This window comes from Tursiops truncatus, chromosome X, assembly GCF_011762595.2.
Source record: "Tursiops truncatus isolate mTurTru1 chromosome X, mTurTru1.mat.Y, whole genome shotgun sequence".
In the NCBI taxonomy this organism is placed as follows: domain Eukaryota; kingdom Metazoa; phylum Chordata; class Mammalia; order Artiodactyla; family Delphinidae; genus Tursiops; species Tursiops truncatus.
The window spans coordinates 72,713,414-72,735,147 of record NC_047055.1 but is presented as its reverse complement, the minus strand read 5'-3'; the positions used below and the strand labels follow the sequence as shown (position 1 = coordinate 72,735,147).

Below are 21,734 nucleotides of genomic sequence, written 5' to 3'. Positions count from 1 at the left end.
TAAGCTCCTCACTGTACAGATGTGAAACCCAGCAGAGTTTTTTTAACCCAACTTTAGATATTTAGGTACTAGATATTTGTTCTGCAGTCTTGCTTTAGAGTCCATAGTGTTTTACTGGATCAGGTATTGATTCATGGCAATGAAAACATTAAGCGTTTTTCCAGTACACTGGACGCCCACAATCCCTCCCCGGCCCGCCAGGGAGCGCAAACTAAAATTCCTCCTGCAGCCCAGAAGTGTCCCTCCGGGTCTGGGACAGAATTCCGTTAGCAACCAGGAAATTAGCGGAACCTTGAGGCTGAATGCTTGCAGCTGGTACGGTTGCTTTGAGGAAAGAACACTTCCGGTCGGAGAGGCCGTTCCCGCAACTTGTGGTTTGGTCAGCCTCTAGCTCTCGCGTTTCGATTTGCCGCGCTAACGGTGGGAGGCGGGCTTGCGTCGGGGTCACACTCTCCCATTGGTTGCTGTTGCGGCGGCGGTTTGGAGTGAGGGTAGCACGTTGAGCTGGAGGCTGTGCGGAGTGCGGCGGCCCAAAGCCTGGCAACGAGCCCGGTGTCTGGTGGTAATCCGGGATTGAGCCAGGCCTGAGTCCCCGGGGGATGGATCGCGTGTGGAGTGCGTGGTGCGGGAAGTGCGTCAAAGAGAAAGGGTCGCCGCCACTCTGGGCCCAGCGCATCGTGGTCGCCTGGCTCAGTAGGGCCGAGTGGGATCAGGTGACAGTGTATCTGTTCTCTGACGACCATAAATTGCAGCGGTACGCGCTGAACCGCATCACCGTGTGGAGGAGCAGGTAAGGCGGCAGGCTTAGCCCTCCTGCCTGCGTGCTGGTGGCACTTCACCTCTTCCTTTGTAGAATTTCCATAAGGCCTTATTACCCAGTTTTCTCCTAAATGCCTAATGGCCCCCCGCTACGCGTAGTTTGGGCATTGCTTGTCTCCCAAGTGCCCGGGGGAAGGTCGCAGCCAAGCTCGTGCACTAATCCCTTTTGCGGAAAGAAACGGGGTGTGCCTCAACAGCCCTTTTGTCAAGTCTGTGAGCTTTGATCCTTACCTTCTCTCATCTTGGGGTGGGTGCCGATGAGAGGGCACCGCTGTGGCTGAGCCAGCCTTGTCTTAAGGAGTAGCACTCTAGGGTGGATTTCTGATTCGAAATAGAAAGGGGGTGGGGGGAGCTTGCCTGCAAAAGCATGTTTGAATGGAGCGCTTCAGTCCAGTTGGTAAGATTTAGTTGGGAGCAGACAAGGGGCTAATGCCTCCAAGAATAAGGTCTTCTCTGGGTGAAAGAGTTGAGGGTTTCACGGTGAAAGAAAGGAGTGTGTCCACACTTAATTGTTGATTGGCTGTGTAGCAGTTAGATATCCTTTGTATGTCCTAAACCAGCCTCTCATGTCCTGTATACTATTGGATCCCAGGGACATTACCCTCCCTCTTCCCAGCTTCTTGATTTGTGTCTATCCACACACTCTTGAGCCAGTATATAATTGCAATAACCTACAGCCTAGGTTCTGAGATGGAGGGTGGGCCTGTGTAAAGGACCTTTATGATGGTGCTGGACTGTGGCCCTTTAGGTTAGGCAACGAACTCCCCCTGGCAGTGGCTTCTACTGCAGACCTGGTACGCTGTAAGCTCATGGATGTAACTGGTGGCTTGGGCACTGATGAACTTAGACTGCTCTATGGCATGGCATTGGTCAGGTAAGACCTACATGGGTAGGGGTGTGGGGGGGTGGTTTTTTTTGGGGGGGGGGGGCGTGGGCTTAGCACATGATAAGCAAAGTTTGGCTTTGGGTTCTACCTGAAGCAAAAAGCCTTGTGTGTCCCTGTGTATGGGTCACCTTATGATTGCTTAATGTGACAGCTTTTGGTACCCCCTGTTAACACACATTCCTCTTTTTTCCTGAGAGCCTTCTCTCTTCCGTTTTTCTTTCCCTCTCTTTGGAATGTTGGGTGGGGGTGGTTCAGACCAAGTGGTCTCTATGGGTCTCTTCCAGCCTTGACAGTTTGATTTACTTTCCCCCTTTTACTCTTTCACCCAGAGGAACTTTTCTACATGGTTCAATGCCCTTGCCCATGATTTAATGTGGATTTTCTAATCCTACCCCTACCTACACCTTTTTTCCATTCTCTCCACGAACACTGAAAGGTTACTGAGTTGTGGAAATGGAGACATGGGCCAGGAGTTCCTGATTTACAAAGCGACTCAGAGTGGTTCTAGCTGTATCATGTACATCAGGAAAAAGGTTGCCTCTGAGTTTTCTCATCTGTCAGAGTCTTTGCTTAGCTCATACTGTTTGCCTTGTCTGCCTTGAGGTCCTCCCTAGCTCTTCTTACCTTCTCCATTGTTTAGCTGTGCTCCCCATATCATTTGATGTAGTCCTTTGTTGTAGCATTTATAACATATTATGTTCTAGCATAATATATTACATTATGTCATGATTATTTATCCTAGACTGAACTCTTCAAGGCCAGAGCAGTGTCTTATTCATTTGTATGGCTTCAGTACAGGGCAGAGTCTCAGTAAATGTTAGACTGGATGGAACCATTCCTGCTCTGGTTGACACCAACCATAAGAACAGGACAGAACAGTCATTGGAAAGGTTGTGGAAATGCAAGTTGACAGTAACTCAGCAAGGTGTTTTAAAGCCCCACTGGTTTGAATAAAACAGTTACTTGGGCTATGCCACTTATTTCTCCCCCAAACTCAGGTTTGTGAACCTTATCTCGGAGAGGAAGACAAAGTTTGCCAAGCTCCCTCTCAAGTTCCTGGCTCAGGAGGTGTGTATGATAAAGTGGACTTGCTAAATTCTCTCTTCTCAGGAGGACTCACTAATGGGGCATGGGGTGATATGGATACAGTCAGACTAGCTCATCCCATCACTGTCAGCCAAGCCCAGCAAGAACCCCAGAGCCTCAACTTCTAGCTTGAAAGAAGCAGACCTGCTCCCTTGCTCATGGCTGCTATCTTCAGTGGGCTTGGCCTGCCCAGCTTGCTGGGAGTGGCCCAGGTGAAGCTGAAGCACCCCAATGCACCCCTGAGTGGGGACAGGAAAGAGGTGGCAGTTAAAGTGCCTGCCCTCTGGTTGTTGACAGTCTGAAGGAGGAGACAAACTCAGCCAAGCAGGGTGAAAATGCAAGACATTCCCGCCTTGAGTATGGGAGGTGTGTAGAGACCCAGATGGCAGACAGGTTCTCAGCCATCAAGAGAAGCTTCCTGGAGGAGGTCTGGGAGAGAAGGAGGAAGGGAGGAAGAGAGGGGAGAGTAAAGGGTACCCTGGGAGAGCAACTGGTACAGACAAGGGCAGAGGGAGGCTGAAGAAGGTGATTGTTAATGCTCATTCACAGGAATCTCTTCATTGGAGGAGGGTAGTTGGTGGTTGGGGGAGGCGAGTGTCTTCTGATTTTCAAGATCACTTCCACAGAGCGTAAAGAGAATCAGGAGACTTGGTTCCTAATCTTGGCTCTGCCACTAAGAATGGAACCTCCTCTCAGGAGCTCAGTTTCTCTATCTGTAAAATGGGGAGAAGCCAGGTTAGTTCATCTCTGTGGCCCTTTCTGCTTTAATATTTTCTAATTTCTGCACTCACACCCTCCCCCATAATCAGGTGAACATTCCGGATTGGATTGTTGAACTTCGCCATGAGTTGACCCACAAGAAAATGCCCCATATAAATGACTGCCGCAGGGGTGAGTCCCCAGGGAGTATACCTATCACAGTTTAGCCCAGAGGCCTGGGCTACGTGGCACTGTGGGGGGAGAGAGAGGGAGGAGGGTCTTCACTTGGGGTCAGAGCTGAGACTAGGGTGAGGTGAGTGAGGCATTTGCCTTGGACACAAACTTTAAGGAGTCTCTGTTCTCCCACTTGCTAGCCCCGTGCCGTTTTTGGCATCCCATCTTCAAGTCTGGTATAGGTTTTTTCTAGGAAATGTGCTGGTGAGTGGGAGGAAGCAAAGAACTCGGGGATAACCCAGAGCAAGAGGGGCTGCTTCTAGATATTTGAGATTTGTGCCTCCTTGGAGCCAAGCCTCTTACCTGGGGCCTCCCCATAATGTTAGCAAGATGAGGCTGGAGGCCTGCTAGGAGCTGCTTGCCTGGGCTGTTACTATGGCGCTGCCTTCCTTCCTCCCCTCCTTTAGGCTGTTACTTTGTCCTGGATTGGCTCCAGAAGACCTACTGGTGCCGCCAACTGGAGAACAGCCTAAGAGAGACCTGGGAGTTGGAGGAGGACAGGGAAGAGACAGATGAAGAAGACCAAGAGGAAGATAAGAACATTGTCGTTGATGACATCACAGAACAGAAACCAGAGCCTAAGGATGAGGAGAAAGGTGCAGAGCTGGATGTTAAGGCTGATGGAGACAGCGAAGGCAACAAAGAGGTTGATCCACATTGGCAAAAGGCTGTGAGACATAAAGAGTTGTATGGTAGGTGTCCTTGATACAGAAAGGGGCCCATGAGCTTGGAAGACTCGGACTTAGGTTGACTCTGGTTATTTCCCTGGCTCAGTATTTCCTCTGGGGTTGTGGTGAGGCTTAGCTTAAAAAAATTACTGTCACAAATCATCTTCCTTGAGCTCCATGAGGCAGGAGAGCCAAGAATTCTAGTTCCCAATTTACAACTCAAGAAATGAGGTGAGAGGGCTCAAAATTCCATCAGGAGCAAGGCACAGGGCTGGCTGCTCTATCTGTTTCCCTATTCTGTTTTCAGAAAGAGCCCGAGAACTGCTGGTATCCTATGAAGAGGAGCAGTTTAAGGTAAGAAAGTGCCCTTGACTTGGCCTGTTTTCATCTGCCCCAGCCATTTCTTCCCCCTTGCCAGCTACCTGAGAGAAGTCTTGAGAATGAAATTTAAAGAAAAGTGGCAAAGCTTGGAAAGCTCTTCCAAAACTCTTCTTGGAAAGAGAGAGAGGGGAAGTAGGAAGGAGACAAGAGGAGCAGAGTCCAGTTGGCCGATCCTGCACATCACTGGAAGTTTGTGGATAATCGGTCCCACTGGGTGGTAGGGAACAACAGGGTTTAGGTGGTTGCTTAGACCTGCGGTACTGCAGCTGATCAGCAGATGGCGTCCAGGAACCTTCCTAGATCAGGTGAGCTTGAGGGGTGCTGTTTTAGCAGGAAGGGAGGTAAGCTTAGAAACCATTCACCTCAACCCTTCCTTTTCACAGATGAAGAAATTGAAGCCATGGATGAGTGAAATGACTGGCCCAATGTCACATATGCAGTTAGTGATAGAACCAGGACAAGAACCTGAGTCTCCTGATTCACTTTCTTCCATAACCCATTGCTTCCTTTCACCCCTTGGTCCAAGGGTCTCTGCCCAACTCCAACCAAATGCCCCCATTGGATATCTATGTATTGGATTATCTGGTTATTGACAGCCACAGTAACAAGGGAATTTGGAGGGTGGGGAGGGAGGAAGAAGAGAAAGTCTGGAGTTTGAGAGTCAGGATATTTTTAGTTGCAGGACCAATAGGGACATTGTGGGCTCACCTCTGCATACCCTGCCGTATCCCCTGAAGGGACATGCTGAGAGGTCCTATGAGAAGGAATCCTGGAGGGATGGGGGGGTGTTACCTGGCTGAACCAGCCTTCTGATGGGACCCTCTTTGCTGGCAGGTGCTGGAGAAATTTAGGTATTTACCTCAGGCCATTAAGGCGTGGAATAACCTGTCCCCACCTGTAGAATGCATCCTGGCAGAGCTCAAGGGCATTACATGGGAGAACAGGTGTGTAACTAGGTAATCAGGGGCTGCCTACTCTCTAGGGTAGAGCGTAGCAGCCTCACTGAAATTGGTTTTCATATCCCAGCTTGCCAACCTCTGCTGTAGGAAATCCCAGGGATAATCTTGACCCACCACGGGTGACCTTGCATTTCACATGATCCTCTTCCCCAAACCCTGCCAGCTACCAGGTGGGGTTTGTCTACTCTGAGTAACTGAAATGGCCAGAGGCAGGAATGTCTACCGTCATCCATCCCCTGGCCAGCTTTGTTCCTGTTTGTCCAGTGGTATGTGGAGCTCTTGGCAACTAGGAAAAGCCGTTAACCTTTTGCTTTTTCACTGCCGATCTCTTGTCCGAGTTTGAGGTAAAAGATATATGGTAGGCACTGCTGGTCTCTTTTGAACTGCTATTAGAGAGGATCAACATCCCCTGGATAATTGTGGTTGAGGAGAGAGAGGAGGGGCCTTCCCAGGGCCTGGATCCTCCAAAGACTAAGTCCCCACTGACCCACCCAGTATGGCCATGAGCCTTATTTTCCCCTCAAAGTAGTACTCAGTTCAGTCAGAGCAGACAGTGTCTATCCATTCCTTTCCTCCCTGGCTCTTTGGGGCTTGCTACCTACATTCAGCTGGAAAGGGCTTTGGGAAGAGGTTGGAAAGAATCTGGGATGGAGCGGAGAGTATAGGAAGGTGGTGTATGTGGCAGAGTGGGCCTGGGTGGGGAGCCTGCAGTGCAGGTTAGGATTGTCCCTGGCGTCTTCTTTATTCCCAGGATACCAGTAGTTCCAAAGGTGTTTTATCAGTGTCTGCCCAGCCTAGGCTTCTTAGCTGTACCCTTCAGTAAAGGGGTGAGTGGTGGCCCCCTCCGTAGCTTGGAAAACTATCCTTGTGCTATACAGTAGCGTCTGCCTGGTCATGCTGAGCAGGCAACTGGCTGACTGTTTTAAGTGCTCTTCCTGCATACTGACCTGAGGAGATGGGAGATGGATGGAAGGACAACTCTTTCCTCCTTGAGCCTGGTAGAGGGAGGGATCTGAGCATGACAACCCTCCAGACATTGAGACACCTTGGGAGCTCTTGTTCCCCCTCAGCCCAATCAGCTAGGAGAGCCTCTCTTAGGGAACTGCTAGCTCTGGAGGAGACAGCTGGATGTTGCTGGTTTTGGTTTAAGCTAGATGGGGATGAGAGATTACCCCTATAGCTTATACTTTTAACCTCTGTATCTTAGTTCTGGGTTCTTGGGGTCCTTAGGAATGAGGATAATATAATATTTGGCCCAGCAATTGAGTCCCCAAAGTTTCTGCTTGTAAGATCTGAAAGAGGGTAACCAGGGAGAAGGGAAGCGGTAGGAGACTGGAGGACTGTCAAGGGAAACAAAGACTAAGCAGGAACTAAAGTCTAAAAGCCCTTGACCCTATAACCTCAGGCATTTAACTCCTTTGTGGGCCTGGGACTTTTCTTCATCTGTGCTTTCAGACTTGTTAAGCCACTACTGCCCTTGTTATGGGCCTTAGATTTGCCTGTGCTAGGTAAATGCTTGTTCAAAACCCACAGATCCCAGTCTTTGGCTCAGCCCCTGACTCAGGGAGGCTGAGGCCTGAGAACCAACTGTCATCTGCCTGCCTTTTCCCCCATGCTGGTTTGGCCATTTGAGTCAAAGGCATTAGCTGCCTTGGGAGTGGGTAGGGGAGTAGAAGAGGGTCTTCTGCCTGTTTCATTTTACTTAATTTAGTGTCCTCTTGCTCCAGGGAGGCTCTGCTAGATGCTTTTCTGGATGACGGCTTTCTCATCCCCACATTTGAACAGTTGGCGGCTTTGCAGTTAGACTATGAAGGTAGGGTCCTGGAGGCTCGATGCAGCCTTAGGGTACTGTGTATCCTGGGCAAGAACACCAGGGGTGGGCTGGGTGGCCCTGGACTGGGAGGTAAGGGCTGTTTACTGCTGTTCCATAGCTACTGGAAGCCCTCTTGGCTGAGCAGAACATGTAGCCCCACTGATAAGTAGTTATTGGGCTATCCTTAGGTGGCCTGGAATTGGGTGGGGTGAGGTGGGCTGGGGTGGGCTGGGGTGGGGGTGGGGGTCTTAATGCCATTATTGTGCTATGTTAATTGTGATCTAGCCACTTGGTAGAGAGCTAGAACAGCAGAACTGGAAGGGCCTTGTGAGGTCATCTAGTCCAACATCCTCATGTTACAGATGGGCAGACTGAGGTCCAGAGAGGGGAAAGTACTGACCCAAAGTCACACAGTGAGTTATTGACAAAGCCGAAGCTAGAACCAGAACTCTTTTTCTTTTATATTCTATTTTGAGTCAGTTGTTGTTTACCAGATACTAACTGGTTTCTCTCCCCGCTCTTCTACTTTCCTCTTTCCTCCTGTTCTGCGGTGGCAACTCTGTTATTGTTGGTGGGGCCCCCTCTTCTTCTCCCTCTCTCTCCTCCTCTTCCTCTCTTCTCTCTCTCCCTCTTTCCCTTTCTCGCCTTCTTCCCTCCCTCCTTCCTTCTCTCTCCCTCCCTGCCTCCCCTTTTCCTGTCAATGGGTGTTTCTCACAAACCAGAAAACGTGGACTTGAATGACGTCCTGGTGCCAAGGCCGTTCTCTCAATTCTGGCAGCCCCTGCTCAGGGGCCTCCACTCCCAGACCTTCACACAGGCCCTGCTGGAAAGGATGCTCTCTGAGCTGCCAGCCCTGGGGGACACTGGGATCCGGCCCACCTACATCCTCAGATGGACCATTGAACTGATCGTGGCTAACACCAAAACTGGTGAGGGAGACTAGCCCTAGCCCCAGGGCCTAATGCAGCCCAGGCAAGAGCATCTGCCACTGTGCTCAGCTCTCGACTGAATAGCACCAGGAGGACACATCCCTTGTGAAAGGTTTAGGTCTGCCCAAGAGGGCCCCACAGCAGCAGTGGACAAATCTCCCTTCACATTTTTCTTCTCAGAACCAAGTAAACTGGACTGGGGCAAAGGGTCCTGAATACTTTGAGCAATTGGGAGGTATAGAATGGGGAGTCGGAGTCTGGGGAGACAGGGATGGGCAGAGCCAAGCTTTTCAAGGTGCAAGATTGGGTGGGGGGGATTTCTAGTTCCTTCTCCTCAGGCCCTCTCTTCTCTCTCAGGACGGAACGCCCGCCGGTTTTCTGCAAGCCAGTGGGAAGCGAGGAAGAACTGGAGGCTATTCAACTGCTCTGCCTCCCTTGACTGGCCCCAGGTGGTTGAGTCCTGCTTGGGTTCACCTTGCTGGGCCAGCCCCCAACTCCTTCAGCTGTAAGTCTCTTGAATTCCATTCGGTAAGAGGGTGAGACCCTGCAGGCCTCAGGGCCACACAGCCCTAGAATGGCACAGTTGGACGAGCCCTTGCAAGGACATCTAGTCCTGTCGCCGTCCTACTAACAGATGAGAGAATTGAGTCCCAGAGAGGGTAGGGTATTCTTGCCTAAGATCACAGAGCTTAAGACATGGCTGAACTGAGTCCAGTATGAAAATGGACAAGGCAACCCCCCTAGAGTGGTTAGCACAGTGGCCTGTACAGAGTAAGTGCACAATAAATGGTAGCTGCTGTTTATTATTGAACCCATTCTTCTGACTTTACGCCCAGTGCTGTCTCTATTATCTTCCCAAAATATACCTCTCATAGGTGCTTAACTACCTTCAGTGGCTCCTTACTGCCTTCCTAATGAGGTCTAGGCTTCTTAGCCTGACATTCAAAGATCTTTCTGATTCTGCCCCAACCTATCATGACAACCATACCTCCTGTGATTCCCCTTTACCCAGTCTACTCTGGGCGCTGTGGTCAAACTGAATATTGTGCTGGTTCCTGTAAATACCTGTGGTTGTCTCACTTTTTTTCTGTCATTTCCTGACCCTGAGCCACTTCCCTCATACTCATGGAAGGCTTTAGCACCCAATTCTCTTCCTGCTTTCTGGAATGATATCTGTTTCATTTGAGTGACCCATCTGACACTGCAGCTCCTCACCTCCAGTGACCTTCATTCTCCACTACACTCAGCAACCCACTTCCATCACTCAGAGCTATTCCACCTCTGAAAGCTTACATCCCAGCATCCCACTCGGTGACCACCACCTGTTGTCCTACCAGTTCTCACCCTCGTATCCCACAACATCTGCTCTTTGCCTGCCTCCAGACCTCCATCCCTCCATTTCTTACCCGCCTCAATTTTGCTTCCCCTCAATCCTATCTGTGGTTGATCACTTCAACCACTCATCATCAGCATCCTCAGCTCTGCCCATCCCTTGGTGTGTCTGACTTGCAAACCCCCAAGCTAGGAGTGATCCTCCCCACTCTGCTTCTCCCACTCCTCAGCCCAGGTAGCTGAGCTCTGCTGGAGAAAACCACATAGCCCTGCAGATTGCTGCCACTGCAGAGGTATGATTTTTAATCTCAAGCCAGGCCTCAGTTCTGCTTGTCTGAACTTTTACTTGTTTTCTGCCCACTTTCTCTCCTGTTTCCTGACTGTTCTGAAAACCTTACCACTCATCTCAAGCCCCATCCCCCCCTCCCATTTCACCCTAGCTTCCTCAAGCACATGGAGGCCTCCAGCAGGGCCCCCTTGACCTGAGGTCCAGCCCTCATGAACTGATCTTCGGCTACACTCAACGTTGTCGCCAGTCTCAGTATGAGGTGGCCTTGCCCAACCTCAAAGCCTTCCCTCCACTTGTGCTCTCTGCTAGCATCACTGGGGCCTCACCCCAGCCTCTCCTTTGCTCTACTGGCTCTTACTCTTCAACCTGTGAACAGTGCCTGAGTTTTTCTTATCTTTAAACCAAACAACAACAACAACAACACAAGCAAAATCTCCTTTGACCCTGCATCCCTCTGTTGGGTTATCACTAGCTTATCACTCCTTCCTTTCCTATCAAAACATCTCAAAAGAGTAGTCTATACTCAGCAGTCTCAATTTCCTCACTACCTTCTTACTCCTCAAGCTGCTGCAATTTGGCATTCATCCCCAGAGCTGCTTTGACCTAATTACCAAATCCAGTGGGCCCTTGTCCATTGCCTGTCTGCCGCATTGATGCTGTTTACCACTCCCTCCTTCAAATGCCTGTGCTTTTTTACTAGTTCCAGTAAAGTGCCAAAGCTCAAATCTCTTTATCTAGCTCAGGCCTTTCCCCTAAGATTAAACCTCCTGTATTTGACCGCATGCCAGATATCTCCCCTTAGATGGCCTCCAGTCACCTTACTGTGACCAAAAGAGCATGGGTCATCTTACTCCCCACCCCAGCCCCAAAGTGAACTTCTTCCTCTGCTCCCTATCTCACTTGGTGGCAGCACTATCTACTGTGTCATGTTGATTCTCTCAAGTACTTCTCAAATCTGAGATTCGTGTCTATTTCCCCTAGTGTCTCCTTCCCTCTATCAGACTAAGCTTTTCAAGGACAAGGGTTCTGCATTAGCCATCTGTGCCCCAGCACGCCATGCAAGTCCAGGCCCCAAATAAACCTCAGTAAATGCTGAACTGAACTGTACTCTGCTGTCTCATTGCCAGCAGTGCTGTCTTTGGTGGGAGCTGAGTCCAGGCTTGAGGAATAAATGAAGTGGGAGTCTGGATGCTAAGACCGTCTTAGTCCCCTGATCTTTCCCATGGAGTCAGAAAGTCTTTCTTGAACCCTAATGACATTTGGGGCACAGTTGTATCTTATAAGTAACTTATAAGAGAAAAAAGTAGCCTTGTTGACAAAAGACAGCCAGTTCAAGACCTCCAGGAGATGAGACTGAACCAAACAGCCAAATCTCCAGATGTGTATGCTCTAGACTGGAAGTGATATGGATGGGTGGGAAACTGGGAGGAGAACCAAAAAATCCTAGAGGCATTTGAGCAATTCCAGCAAGAGAAAGAATAAAGGAAATTTCAAAATTCTGAAGGAATATGGCATATGTATGTAATGGGGGGAGGGAATGAAAAGAGCAGCATGGAAAGGTTGGATAAGTGGCCTTCAAGGTACTTTCCAATCCTAAGTGCCTACAGAGTGGAAGCTGCTGGTCTTGGAGAAGTCTGGACCACAGAGATCTTCTCCCAACCCAAGCATACCAGCGGGATGCGACACATGCCAGCAGTAACAGCAGCTCACTTGGGTACGATTTCTTGTGCACAGATCCTGCCTTTCGCAGATAATCGGTGAATCTAGTCCTAATCATCCTGTTACACAGATTGGGAAATGGGATTTCCCCAGGTATTAGGCTGCAAGTCAGTAACAAGTCTGCAAGTCAGAGCTGGGGCCAGAAACCAGATTCCAGATATACTGTCCTTACTCCTGTGCTCTTTCTACAGTGTTCCATTAGATTGCACATACAGAACATGACTTTTCTTTTCCCCACAGGAAAAATAAAAGATACCACTGGCAATTAAGTGTCGGACATGGTGCTGTGTTTGTAGAAGCATTTTCATTTAACTTGACACAGCAGTCTTTGGAGGTGGAGATATTATATACTTTTATTTGACAGATAAGAAAGACACCAAGGTTCTGAATAGTGTGAAGTGACTTATCCAAAAGTCATGCAATTTGTTGGTGGTGGGACAGGGATTTGGGCCCAGGGCTTATGAGTCCAAAGTCCACCTTCTTTCCACCAGCCTGACCTGTGACCTTCTCAGTCCCTAGCTGTGACCAGGCAAACCCGAGGAAGGAGATGGATTTTAAGATTCATATCACCCCTGCACCTCAGTGGTCAGACTAGACAGCTTGAGAGAGTGGGTGTGTAATAATAAACAGTGGTAATATGGCATCTTGCCAACATAAAGTACCTGGGAATATTTATTATTAATCCTACAAATGGACCACAGTGAGAGGGAAGAGAGTTTCTCTCTGGCTTTTCCTCTTAGTAGTAAGGCTGGAAGCTTTTTGAGAGCTTCCCCCAGCCAGCCAATATCAAGTCAGTTTGAGCCAGTGCCATCTTGGAATGTGAAATTAGCCCTGCAGAGAGGGTCTCCCAGTGGAGTCACTAGCTCCCAGCCCTACCCCCAGCAGCCAGTGACCAGCAACCACACCTATGTGTCTGGTCTGCCTATGGGGCCCAGAGAGAAAACAGCCCGCTGAGCACATGGCCCTTCCTTCTGTGAACAACCCACAATTCAAACTCAATACACTTAGAAGGAAACTATCCATCTGTCCATCCTACCATGCCTCCAGCGGTGACCAGGTGCCTGCTGGGTGCCCAGTTCTATGTGAGGCTCTGCAAGGGGTACTCACCCTCTTCCTCCCCAGGAGCTCTCCTTCCCAACCGCTCTGTGTTTGTTGGTGGTTTTGCTGTTAGCGCCGTCCTTTGTATGCACGATGTTGTCATCTTTAACTCCCCTCTGCCTTCCCCCCTACCATCTGATCACCAAGCCCTGCTCTCTGTCTGTCCTTCATAGCTTCTCTCCCTCCCATCGCTGCTGCCAGTGCACTAGGTCAGCCCTCACCGACTCTCCCTGACTCCAGGCTGCCCCACCCAGGCCATCCTCCACATGGTCACCATGGTGATCTTCAGAAATGCAGCCTTCACCTGTGCTTGAGCACACGTCAGATGACCCCCTCCACCCAACACACACACACTTAACCTTTGCAGGCTTCTCTTGCTCCCACAGCTGCTCAGCACAGCCCTTCCGCTCGAGCCAGGCTACTCTCACCGCATGCACACAGCCCGGTGTGCTCGCTCTTGTCTCTGCACAAAGCCTTCCCTTGATCTCTCCTGCCCTCCTTGTGCTCTCTGCCTCCCCCCAGCTCCTGTAGTGCCCAGGTCTGCATTGCTCATCTGGCCTCCCGCCCACATTCTGCTTTGTCTTGTCAGCTGCTGCTTTTTTTTTTTCTTTTCCTCCATTCCAGGCTGGGCTGTAGTTGTCTCCCAAAAGGGATCACACTTTGTGTTCCATGCAGAAGGAGCACAGCACACTTCCAGGCATATCTTTAGAGCTCAGGATACATTGCTCGGCTAAAGAGAGGGATCTATTCTCATGTCCAGCCCTGCAGGCCTGTTGGCTAGTTTGTGTATTTACATAGCATTTCAGTACAGATTAATAGCTCTCATTTATTGATTGCTTACTATGTGCCAGGCACTGTGCCAGGCATTCTGTGTGAGCTATCTTATTTACTCCTTTCAACAACCCTCTAAGTTAGGTGCCATTATTGTCCTCATTTTACTGAGAGTGGAAGTGAGCCACAGGGATGAATTACGGAGCTCGTTCAGGGTCCATGGCCCTACTGTATCTGTGTTTTGTCTGCTCTACTGCACTGCCTTTCAGAGGCAGGTCTGGAAGCTCAGAGACCAAATTGAAACTGGAGTTTTGGGATATAAAATGACTTGAGATTTTGAATCTTTCTTACTCCATCCCTCTGCTCAGCATCTTCAAAGCCATGGGGCAGGTCCTGCCAGACGAGGAGCAGGAGAAGCTGCTGCGCATCTGTTCCATTTATACCCAGAGTGGAGAAAACAACCTGGTGCAGGAGGGCTCAGAGGCTTCCCCCATTGGGAAGTCTCCATACACACTGGACAGCCTGTACTGGAGCCTCAAACCAGCTGGCTCGAGCTCTGGACCTGAAGGAGAAGCCCAGCAACAGGAGGAACAGGGCAGCCTTAATGATGCCAAGGAAGATGAGAAGAAGAAGCAAGAGGCCTTGGAAGACCAGATGGAAGAGGAGGAGGGAGAGGAGGAGGAAGAGGAAAATGATGACCAGAAGTGGGAGGAGGAGGAGGAAGGTGATGATGATGACGACGACGACGACGGCGATGATGACGACGACGATGATGACGACGACGGCGAAGATGAGGAGGAGGAAGACAGGATGGAAGTGGGGCCTTTCTCTATGGAGGAAGAGTCCCCCACTGCTGAGAATGCCAGGCTCCTGGCCCAGAAAAGAGGAGCTTTAGAGGGCTCTACATGGCAAGTTAGCTCAGGTAAGAAGCCTGATATCCACTTTCTCCCCACATCTATCTTCCCTCTCTGGCTGGCTCTTGAGGCTTCCCTTCACCCTAGAGAAAGGATGGAAAGTAGCAGGAGGTAGCCAGCATGAGGCAAGCCTGGGAGACAGCCTGGTGTGTGGATGACAGCTGGTTTCCCTCCCCCTTAAGATGGAGCATGTGAGCGCCAGGGACCTTAGCACTGTCATGCTGCCAGCTGCCTCATGCAGAGAGCATATTCAGAGAGGTTGGTGTGGGTGTGGGCACTGGGCAGCAAAACACAGAAAGCTAGAGTTAGGTGGTTGATATATGTATGATTCTGCGTGTGTTTTTCATGTGCAGTGATCAGGGCAAGGAGCCAAAGAATAGTGCTTTCTGTGTATATGTGAATGTGTATGGACACGTGGAGGCTGGTTGGTGATAGGACAGGATTTTGCTGTGTGTATGAGAAAGAAGGAACCCAAGGGTATTCAGTCAGTGGAAGTGGAAATGAGATCAGAAGGGGGAGAATAAGGAGCAGTGCAGTTTTTTGGTGAGTATGCAAGTTAGTGAGACAAAGCCAGGAGGGAGCAGGGGGTTGAATGGTAGGTGGAGGAACATGAGTCAGCTCCTGAGGGTGGTTTTTTGAATGCCCTCATTTGGGTTGGGGAGCAGGAACCTTAAGGCAGGGGGACTCCGCAGGAATGAACAGTCTGATGTGTGCACATGGGCATGTGTGTATGTGTACACGCTGGAGGCAGGGGTAGACATGGGGCACAGCCCATGTGATGGAGCCTGGGGCTGGGACTGGGTATGCTGTGGGGTAGGCTTGGTGGGGAACAATAGGGAGAGAAAGGGGAAGCAGTGAAAGAGCTTAGGGGGAAAGTGAAGTCTTTGCCCTTATGGACGTGTGTGTGGAAGGGCTGGGACATAAAGGCCCTGAGTGCTACAGATGGGGGAACATATGTGTGTGTGTGTGTGTGTGTGTGTGTGTGTGTGTGTGTGTGTGTGTGTGTGAATGGGTATTGCTTGCATGTGCTGGACAAACCAAGGCACAGCAACAGAGAAATCTCTTAGAGCAAGGAGGGCTGTGTTTGTAAATATTCAAAGGGAGGGGCAGTGACTCAGGCAGAATTTTGTGTGTGTGTGTGTGTGTGTGTGTGTGTGTGTGTGTGAGAGAGAGAGAGAGAGAGAAAGAGAGAGAGTAGGGGTTGTGAAAAGAGAAAGTGTGAAGTGGGCTGTATGTGCATCTGTGCATACATGCACACATGGTCATATATGTTTTTGGAAGAGGAGGCAGGGTTGCTAAGACCTATGAGGACCAGGAGGCATCTGTATGAGGGAGAGAAGTGGAAACAATAAGAGGTGGGGGGATATGGAAAGGCCTGAAAACAGGCAGTGAAACAGCCATGTTGAGATGGCCTGTGTGGTCTGTGCTATCACTGAGGGGACATGTACAAAGGTATCAGGCTAGAGAGCCAAGGGCAGTGATGTAGACAGGGTTGGGAGTAGGGAGGATGGTCAGGTCAGTGACAGACATGGGGGAATGGTCCCTGTGTACAAAGGTGTCTTTGTATACATAGGGCAATGCAGGGTGTTAAGAGTCACAACTTCCTTCGTGTAAGAGAGCCAGGGATGGGGAGATGGGCAAGCAGAGGTACAGCCCTTCCTGCGGGAGTTCTTTGGGTAACATGAAACTCTAGTCCAGGGTTGATACTTTCCAGAATGCCAGGGGCATAATGACAGGGAGAATTCTTTGGGTACCAGGGAGATGCAGGAGGCCAGAAACTGGATCTACTTGGAGGAGCTCACCAGTGAAGGCTTCGCTTGAAAACACTGGATGCACTAGTGTAAGGATGGGGAAGGGATTTAATATAATACTGTGTGGAGGGTACTTAAGTGATAGGACAGAGTGGGTGGGGAGTGCCTGACATGGTCCATTCCGAAGTGGAGTATGGCAGGGGCGGGGAGGGGTTGTGAATGTGGAAAGGCCTGGGGCATTGAAATCTTTCCCTCTCCCCCTTGTTGTTACTTCCTCTGTATGTGTATACACATATGTGGAGATGCAGGGATGTTAAAATTTCTGGTTTGTGTGCCTGTGCAGGAGAAGTATGAGAGGCAGGGAGTAAAACTGGAAACATTTGTTGAGTGGAGGGTTTGGTCAGTGTGCTTATGTATGTATATTGAGGCATCTATAGGGGGTGGGATATGCAATGAGACAGTCCTTTCCTAGAGAAGGGATGTTCTTTGTGTGCACATCTGGGGCAACAAGACCTTGCAGGGGGCAGGGAGAGCATGATAACTGCTGAGAGAGTGTTCACCCTGAGGTGGTATGTGGGCCTGTATGTATATCTCTCAAGGCAAGGCTACTAAGAAATGATGTGGCACTCAAACATGTTGGGAGGGGGAGGGGTGGTTGTGCATAGATGTGTAGGATATCTAGGTCATTCAGATATGCAGAGGTATCTTTCAGTTTGGGGAGGAGGTGTGGTGGGAATTCAGGGGCATCCAGACTCTCCAGGATATATATATATGCGTGTGTGAAAATAGGGGTGGGGGTGAGCGATTGAGGCAGTGATACAGCCAGGTCTGAAGAAGGTGTCATCTGTATCTGTGTAGGGACATGTTTGGGGAAGTAGGAGAAGAAGAGTGGAGAGGAACAAAAATGTCTACAGTTGTGATAGTTGTGTGCATGGTATGCGGGGGTTGGGGGTGGCTGTGGTGGGGGTGCTGCATGTGAACACATAGGAGGACCATGAAGAGTGTATGGGGGAGTATGGAAGGGACAGGGAATGCTAAGGTGGAGAGGAGAAATGATGAGAAATGATGCAGAGAGGAGTGAGGATGAAGATACACAGCCTGTGCTGAGCAGGCTAAGTAAGGTGGGTGGATGGACAGAGTAGGTGGGCTTGTGCACCCATATGAGAACTAGCTCATCAGCCCTCTCTTGCCTCCTCACTTTGCTCCACAGAAGATGTACGATGGGACACTTTCCCCTTAGGCCGAATGCCAGGTCAGACTGAAGACCCATCAGAGCTTATGCTGGAGAATTATGACACCATGTATCTTTTGGACCAGCCTGTGCTAGACCAGCGGCTGGAACCCCCAACATGCAAGACTGGGTGAGTGCCCATGGCAGCAGGATTTCTCACCCCTTTCTCTGCCTCCCACAGGAGGGAGGGAGGAAGGGAAGAACATAGAGTGGGGTGGTTGGGGGAGGTAACTGTCCCCAGTCAGGGCCAAAATGAGTGAAATATAAGCTCCAGTCCCTGGCTGGGCCCTTGCCAGGAGTCCCAGCCCCTAGTGTGGGGGACCAGTGAGGCAGCCACACAGAACTGGCTTGGCATCCCTCTCAGATTGCATCTGGTTTGTGCATGCATGCATGTGTGTGTGTGTTTATGTGTATGTATGTGTGTGTGTGTGTGTGTGTGTGTGTGTGTGTGTGTATTGGGAAGGGAGAGGTCCATAGCTTTCAACAGATTCTCTAAAGGATCCACCACTCCTAAAAAGTCAAGAACGGGTGCTCTAATTAACTTCTTCATGTTCCTGAGGAGAAAACTGAGGCCCAGAAAGGGGAAGAGATTTGTCCAAAGGTGCACAGAGTAATCAGTAGGCCTCCCTGCACTGTCCAGGCATCTTGGTAGCAAGGCCTATGCAGGGGTCCATGCTGTCCCTCGAAACTCACCTCTGGATCACAGGCGTAGGAGCCCTTGGGTCATCAGGAAGGCAGGAACCAAGCAGCCCTTGCTGAGGGGCTCTGCTGGTAACACAGAGGAGCCCGTCCAGAGGGCCTGTACATTCCAGAATGTGGGGCCATTGTGACTGGGACAATCCTGTGAGTACCAGAGAGAGACCTCTGTGGGCCCCTGAAACAGTCTGTCCCTGTGCTGCCTGCCCACTTCATGGGAGATGAGCCCTTCTTCCTCTAGACATTCAGAGAGAGGGCTATGGAACCCAGGGACCCCAGCAACAGGCCAGGCCCAAGGCAGTGTCATGGACTCTCTGCTGTAAGCCGGGGCAGCAGGCCTCTTGGAGAGAAGAGGAGGCAGTGGGGGAAGCCAGGTTGTCTGTAGTTGCGAGTGGGGCCCACATGTCTGAGAGAGAGACCTCCTCTCCCTTGGGTAGGGCTGTCTTGATGAACATCAAGGTATCAAGGGTGAATTGTGGGCAGGTAGAGCTGTTTTATCCAGAAGGAGGCCCAGTCCCACACCCCCTGTAGTAGGGAGACTTCCTCAGCTGGAGCCAGCGTGCCTGCCCCTGCTCCTTGTCTCAGCTCCACCCCGACTTGGCTGTGTGGCCTTGAGCAAGTCCTTTTTCATCTCTGAGCCTCAGTTCCCTTGTCTGTGAGATGGTGAGTGATGGGAGGGGATGGGGCTAGATCATCTCTAAGGGTTTTTTCAGCTGCATTAGTGTAACCGTGGATCTCCCTGAGAGGAAAGATGATGGCTTTGCTCTCAGCTGTCACCCTCATCTACCTGGAAGAACTTTTGACCTGCAGGAAGCAGGGGAAGCAAGAGTGTTCCGAGCAGGGCCAGGGAAGAGGAGGGCAGTCTTCTCCCTAGGTCAGTTCTGCAATCCTGAGATGGGAGCTGGGCCTAGCCCTGCAGCCTAAGCCTGGCCTTGGGCCCCTTAACCTGCTGTTGGGGTGGGAGGGATCCAGCCCAGGGTCCTCTGGGCCCCCAAGATCTAGGGCCTTAGAAGAAAGCCTATTAAGGCAGCCACTTTTAATGCCTTCCTGGGGGTAGGGTGGTACGGGTCTTCCTTTCCTACCTCAACCCAATTAGCTCTGCTTTAATCTGGTTTATGTACTGGGGTTCTATATAAAGTTTCATTTGAAAAATTCCACTCCTTTTCTCCCTCCTCCCTCAACTGAGGGCAGGGCAGAGCCACCCCTGGGGCCCATCTTGAAGTGGTTTCTCAGATGTGTTCCAGTCTCTTTGTAAAGCCAGGCAAGAGGGTGGGCCCTTCCCATAGACACACACATCAAGCACCCTTAGCCCCTCTAGAGCCTAAAGCTGCCTCCTTCCCTGACTGACCTCCCCTCTCCCCTCTCTTTGCAGCACCCTGGGCCTGAGCTGCAGCATTGGCAGTGGCAACTGCAGCAACGGCAGCAATGACAGTGGCAACTTGGACGGCCTTCTCTGGAGCCAGGGCCAGCTGCATGGGCTCAAAAGTGGCCTACAGCTCTTCTGATGCCAGCCCTGGTGCAGGTGTTCATCCAGTGCTACTGGGGCAATAGCCCACTCTCCCCCACTCTGCCAGTGCACCTAATGCTCCATAAAACAAGCTGGGAGACAGCCTGCATCAGCCATATCAGCTCAGCTTTCAAAGTCACAGTAGGATTCAAAATCACAGTAGGATTTTGAATATGTTTTATTTTGTTTTGCTTTGTTTCATTTTGTTTTTTGTTTTGAAAAACAATAAACAGGCAACTGTTTTGGTGTTTGTGAGATGAGGGATTGTGTGCTTCTTCCTTTATTCTGGGGGCTCCGGAAAAGGTGGGATCATAACAGAGCAGGATCTGGGTCCACTGCCCCTTTTTTGCCTTTTTTTCTGACTCAAACCATTTTCACTCCCCTCATTGGAATGTAGTGTGAGGCCAGCTCACTAGGAAGCATCAGGCCCCAGAAGAGGCATTGTTGGCCATAAAGCCCAGCCAGCATCAGGGGAATCTGCTCAGAACCTCCCTGACAGCTGGAAGACCCAGGTCTTCCTGTTGCTATTCAGCAGGCTTCTGACTCATTTACCTGCCTGCCCTCACTGGGCACCAAACAGCAGTTGAAAGTCAAAGAGAAACCTTTCTTTGTCACCTTTTTGCCTAGAAAAGATGAAGTGGACTTCCCTGTGGTATGCACTGGAACAGAGAAATGTCTAAGGGACTGAACCAGAGTTCTTCTGTGGTCACCCAACTCCTTCAGACACTCAGAGTGCCTTACTTACCCTGTCAGCCCTGAGCTGCCAAGAGACAGGGATGAATAAAATATGTCTCACCGGTCAGGGCCCTCTGCTGGGTGAAAAAGGACAAAGTCCACCAATTATGGTAACCTGATGCCTTTGTTAAGTGTCTTAAGAAAGCCCCAGTGTACACAAGTTGTTTGTTTTTCTCAGGATGATATTTCCAGGGTGGTGGTTGACTGAGGTTAAGATTGGCTACAGTATCTCCCACCCCAACTTGGGGAAGTGATAACTGGGTGAGAGAGTGGGCATCTGTGGGGCCCGTTTGGGCCCAGATAAGGTGAAACAAGGGACAGAACCAGGCCACATTCCAGCCAAGAAGCTGGCTCTAGAAGCGGCTGAGCCAAGGAATGGTGAAAGGAAGGAGAGGGCATATGCTATAAAATGCCAAGGAGGAATTGAGTGTAAGTGTCCTGCCAGAGCCCAGTCAAGGGTTTAAACTAGTTAAGACTCTAAGGAGTCCCCAACACCTCTTAAAAGATATCCTGAATATCTTTGTGGGTATGTGTATGTAATCATTTTTCTAGAGCTAGTTCACAGGTTTAATCAGATTATCAAAGTGGTCCATGAGCCCAACAGCTGAAAAGGTTACAATTTCCTATCCTGTGTGGACCCAAGCACCAGTCATGGGCCAAGCAGTCTCCTGCACAGGTTAATGCAGTCAGGTTCCCTCCAACTCTTCCCTCTCCTGCCAAATGCTAAGTCTTAGCATCCAGGAATGTCAGATCTAACGGAGCCCTCAAGGAGGATCTAGGCCACATCTAAAGGGATTTGCAAATGTGTATGCTGGGACATAGCCTCAGCATCTGCCCTGTGGGGAGATAGGTGCTGCAAGCTCTTGGTTCTGTCCAGCACTTCTCTAAAGCAGCCTGGATTTTTATCTATTGTGTATGTATTGGTATTGTATATAAGATTTTTTTTTCAAAGTGGACTTTGCTGCCAAAAAAATAGTTTAGAAATCATAGTTCTAGTCTAGCCCCCTCATTTTATACATTGAGACACTAAGGCAGAGTAAAAGGGAAGGGATTTGCCTAAGGACACAGAACAAGTTAACAGCTTGGTGTAGAACGAGTTTCTTGTAATATCAGCATCACCTGGGTACTTGTTAGACATGCAAATTATTGAACCCCACTCCTGGCCTGGATCAGAAATGTTGAGGGCGGCCAGCAATCTGGTTTAACAAGCCCTTCAC

At 50.2% G+C, this 21,734-nt stretch overlaps 1 protein-coding gene across 10 annotated transcripts; it reads left to right on the top strand.

Moving 5' to 3' along the window:
• The first annotated feature begins 378 nt into the window (after positions 1 to 378).
• On the top strand, positions 379 to 20,042 carry LAS1L (LAS1 like ribosome biogenesis factor). 10 transcript variants are annotated; one of them, XM_073799302.1, is made up of 15 exons: positions 380 to 790; positions 1,568 to 1,693; positions 2,704 to 2,773; positions 3,601 to 3,682; positions 4,132 to 4,416; positions 4,700 to 4,746; positions 5,608 to 5,717; positions 7,460 to 7,545; positions 7,908 to 7,958; positions 8,268 to 8,474; positions 8,832 to 8,979; positions 14,052 to 14,605; positions 17,559 to 17,709; positions 18,998 to 19,149; positions 19,648 to 20,042. In XM_073799302.1, exons 1-15 carry the CDS (start codon positions 600 to 602, stop codon positions 19,659 to 19,661), a joined length of 2,274 nt encoding a protein of 757 aa, XP_073655403.1. In that variant the 5' UTR covers positions 380 to 599; the 3' UTR covers positions 19,662 to 20,042. The 10 variants fall into 10 exon arrangements, with proteins under 10 accessions (XP_033705018.1, XP_073655404.1, XP_073655403.1 ...); XM_033849122.2 differs by having other exon boundaries at positions 18,989 to 19,149; XM_033849125.2 differs by having other exon boundaries at positions 381 to 790; positions 19,046 to 19,149.
• The last annotated feature ends 1,692 nt before the right edge of the window (positions 20,043 to 21,734 follow it).

Excerpts from the sequence above, each read along its gene's own strand:
- LAS1L (XM_033849122.2), top strand. The coding sequence starts at position 600 with ATGGATCGCGTGTGGAGTGCGTGGTGCGGGAAGTGCGTCAAAGAGAAA. Across the intron at positions 4,747-5,607 it reads ATGAAGAGGAGCAGTTTAAG|GTGCTGGAGAAATTTAGGTA; the intron begins GTAAGAAAGTGC and ends CTTTGCTGGCAG. Across the intron at positions 7,959-8,267 it reads TACTGACCCAAAGTCACACA|AAAACGTGGACTTGAATGAC; the intron begins GTGAGTTATTGA and ends CTCACAAACCAG.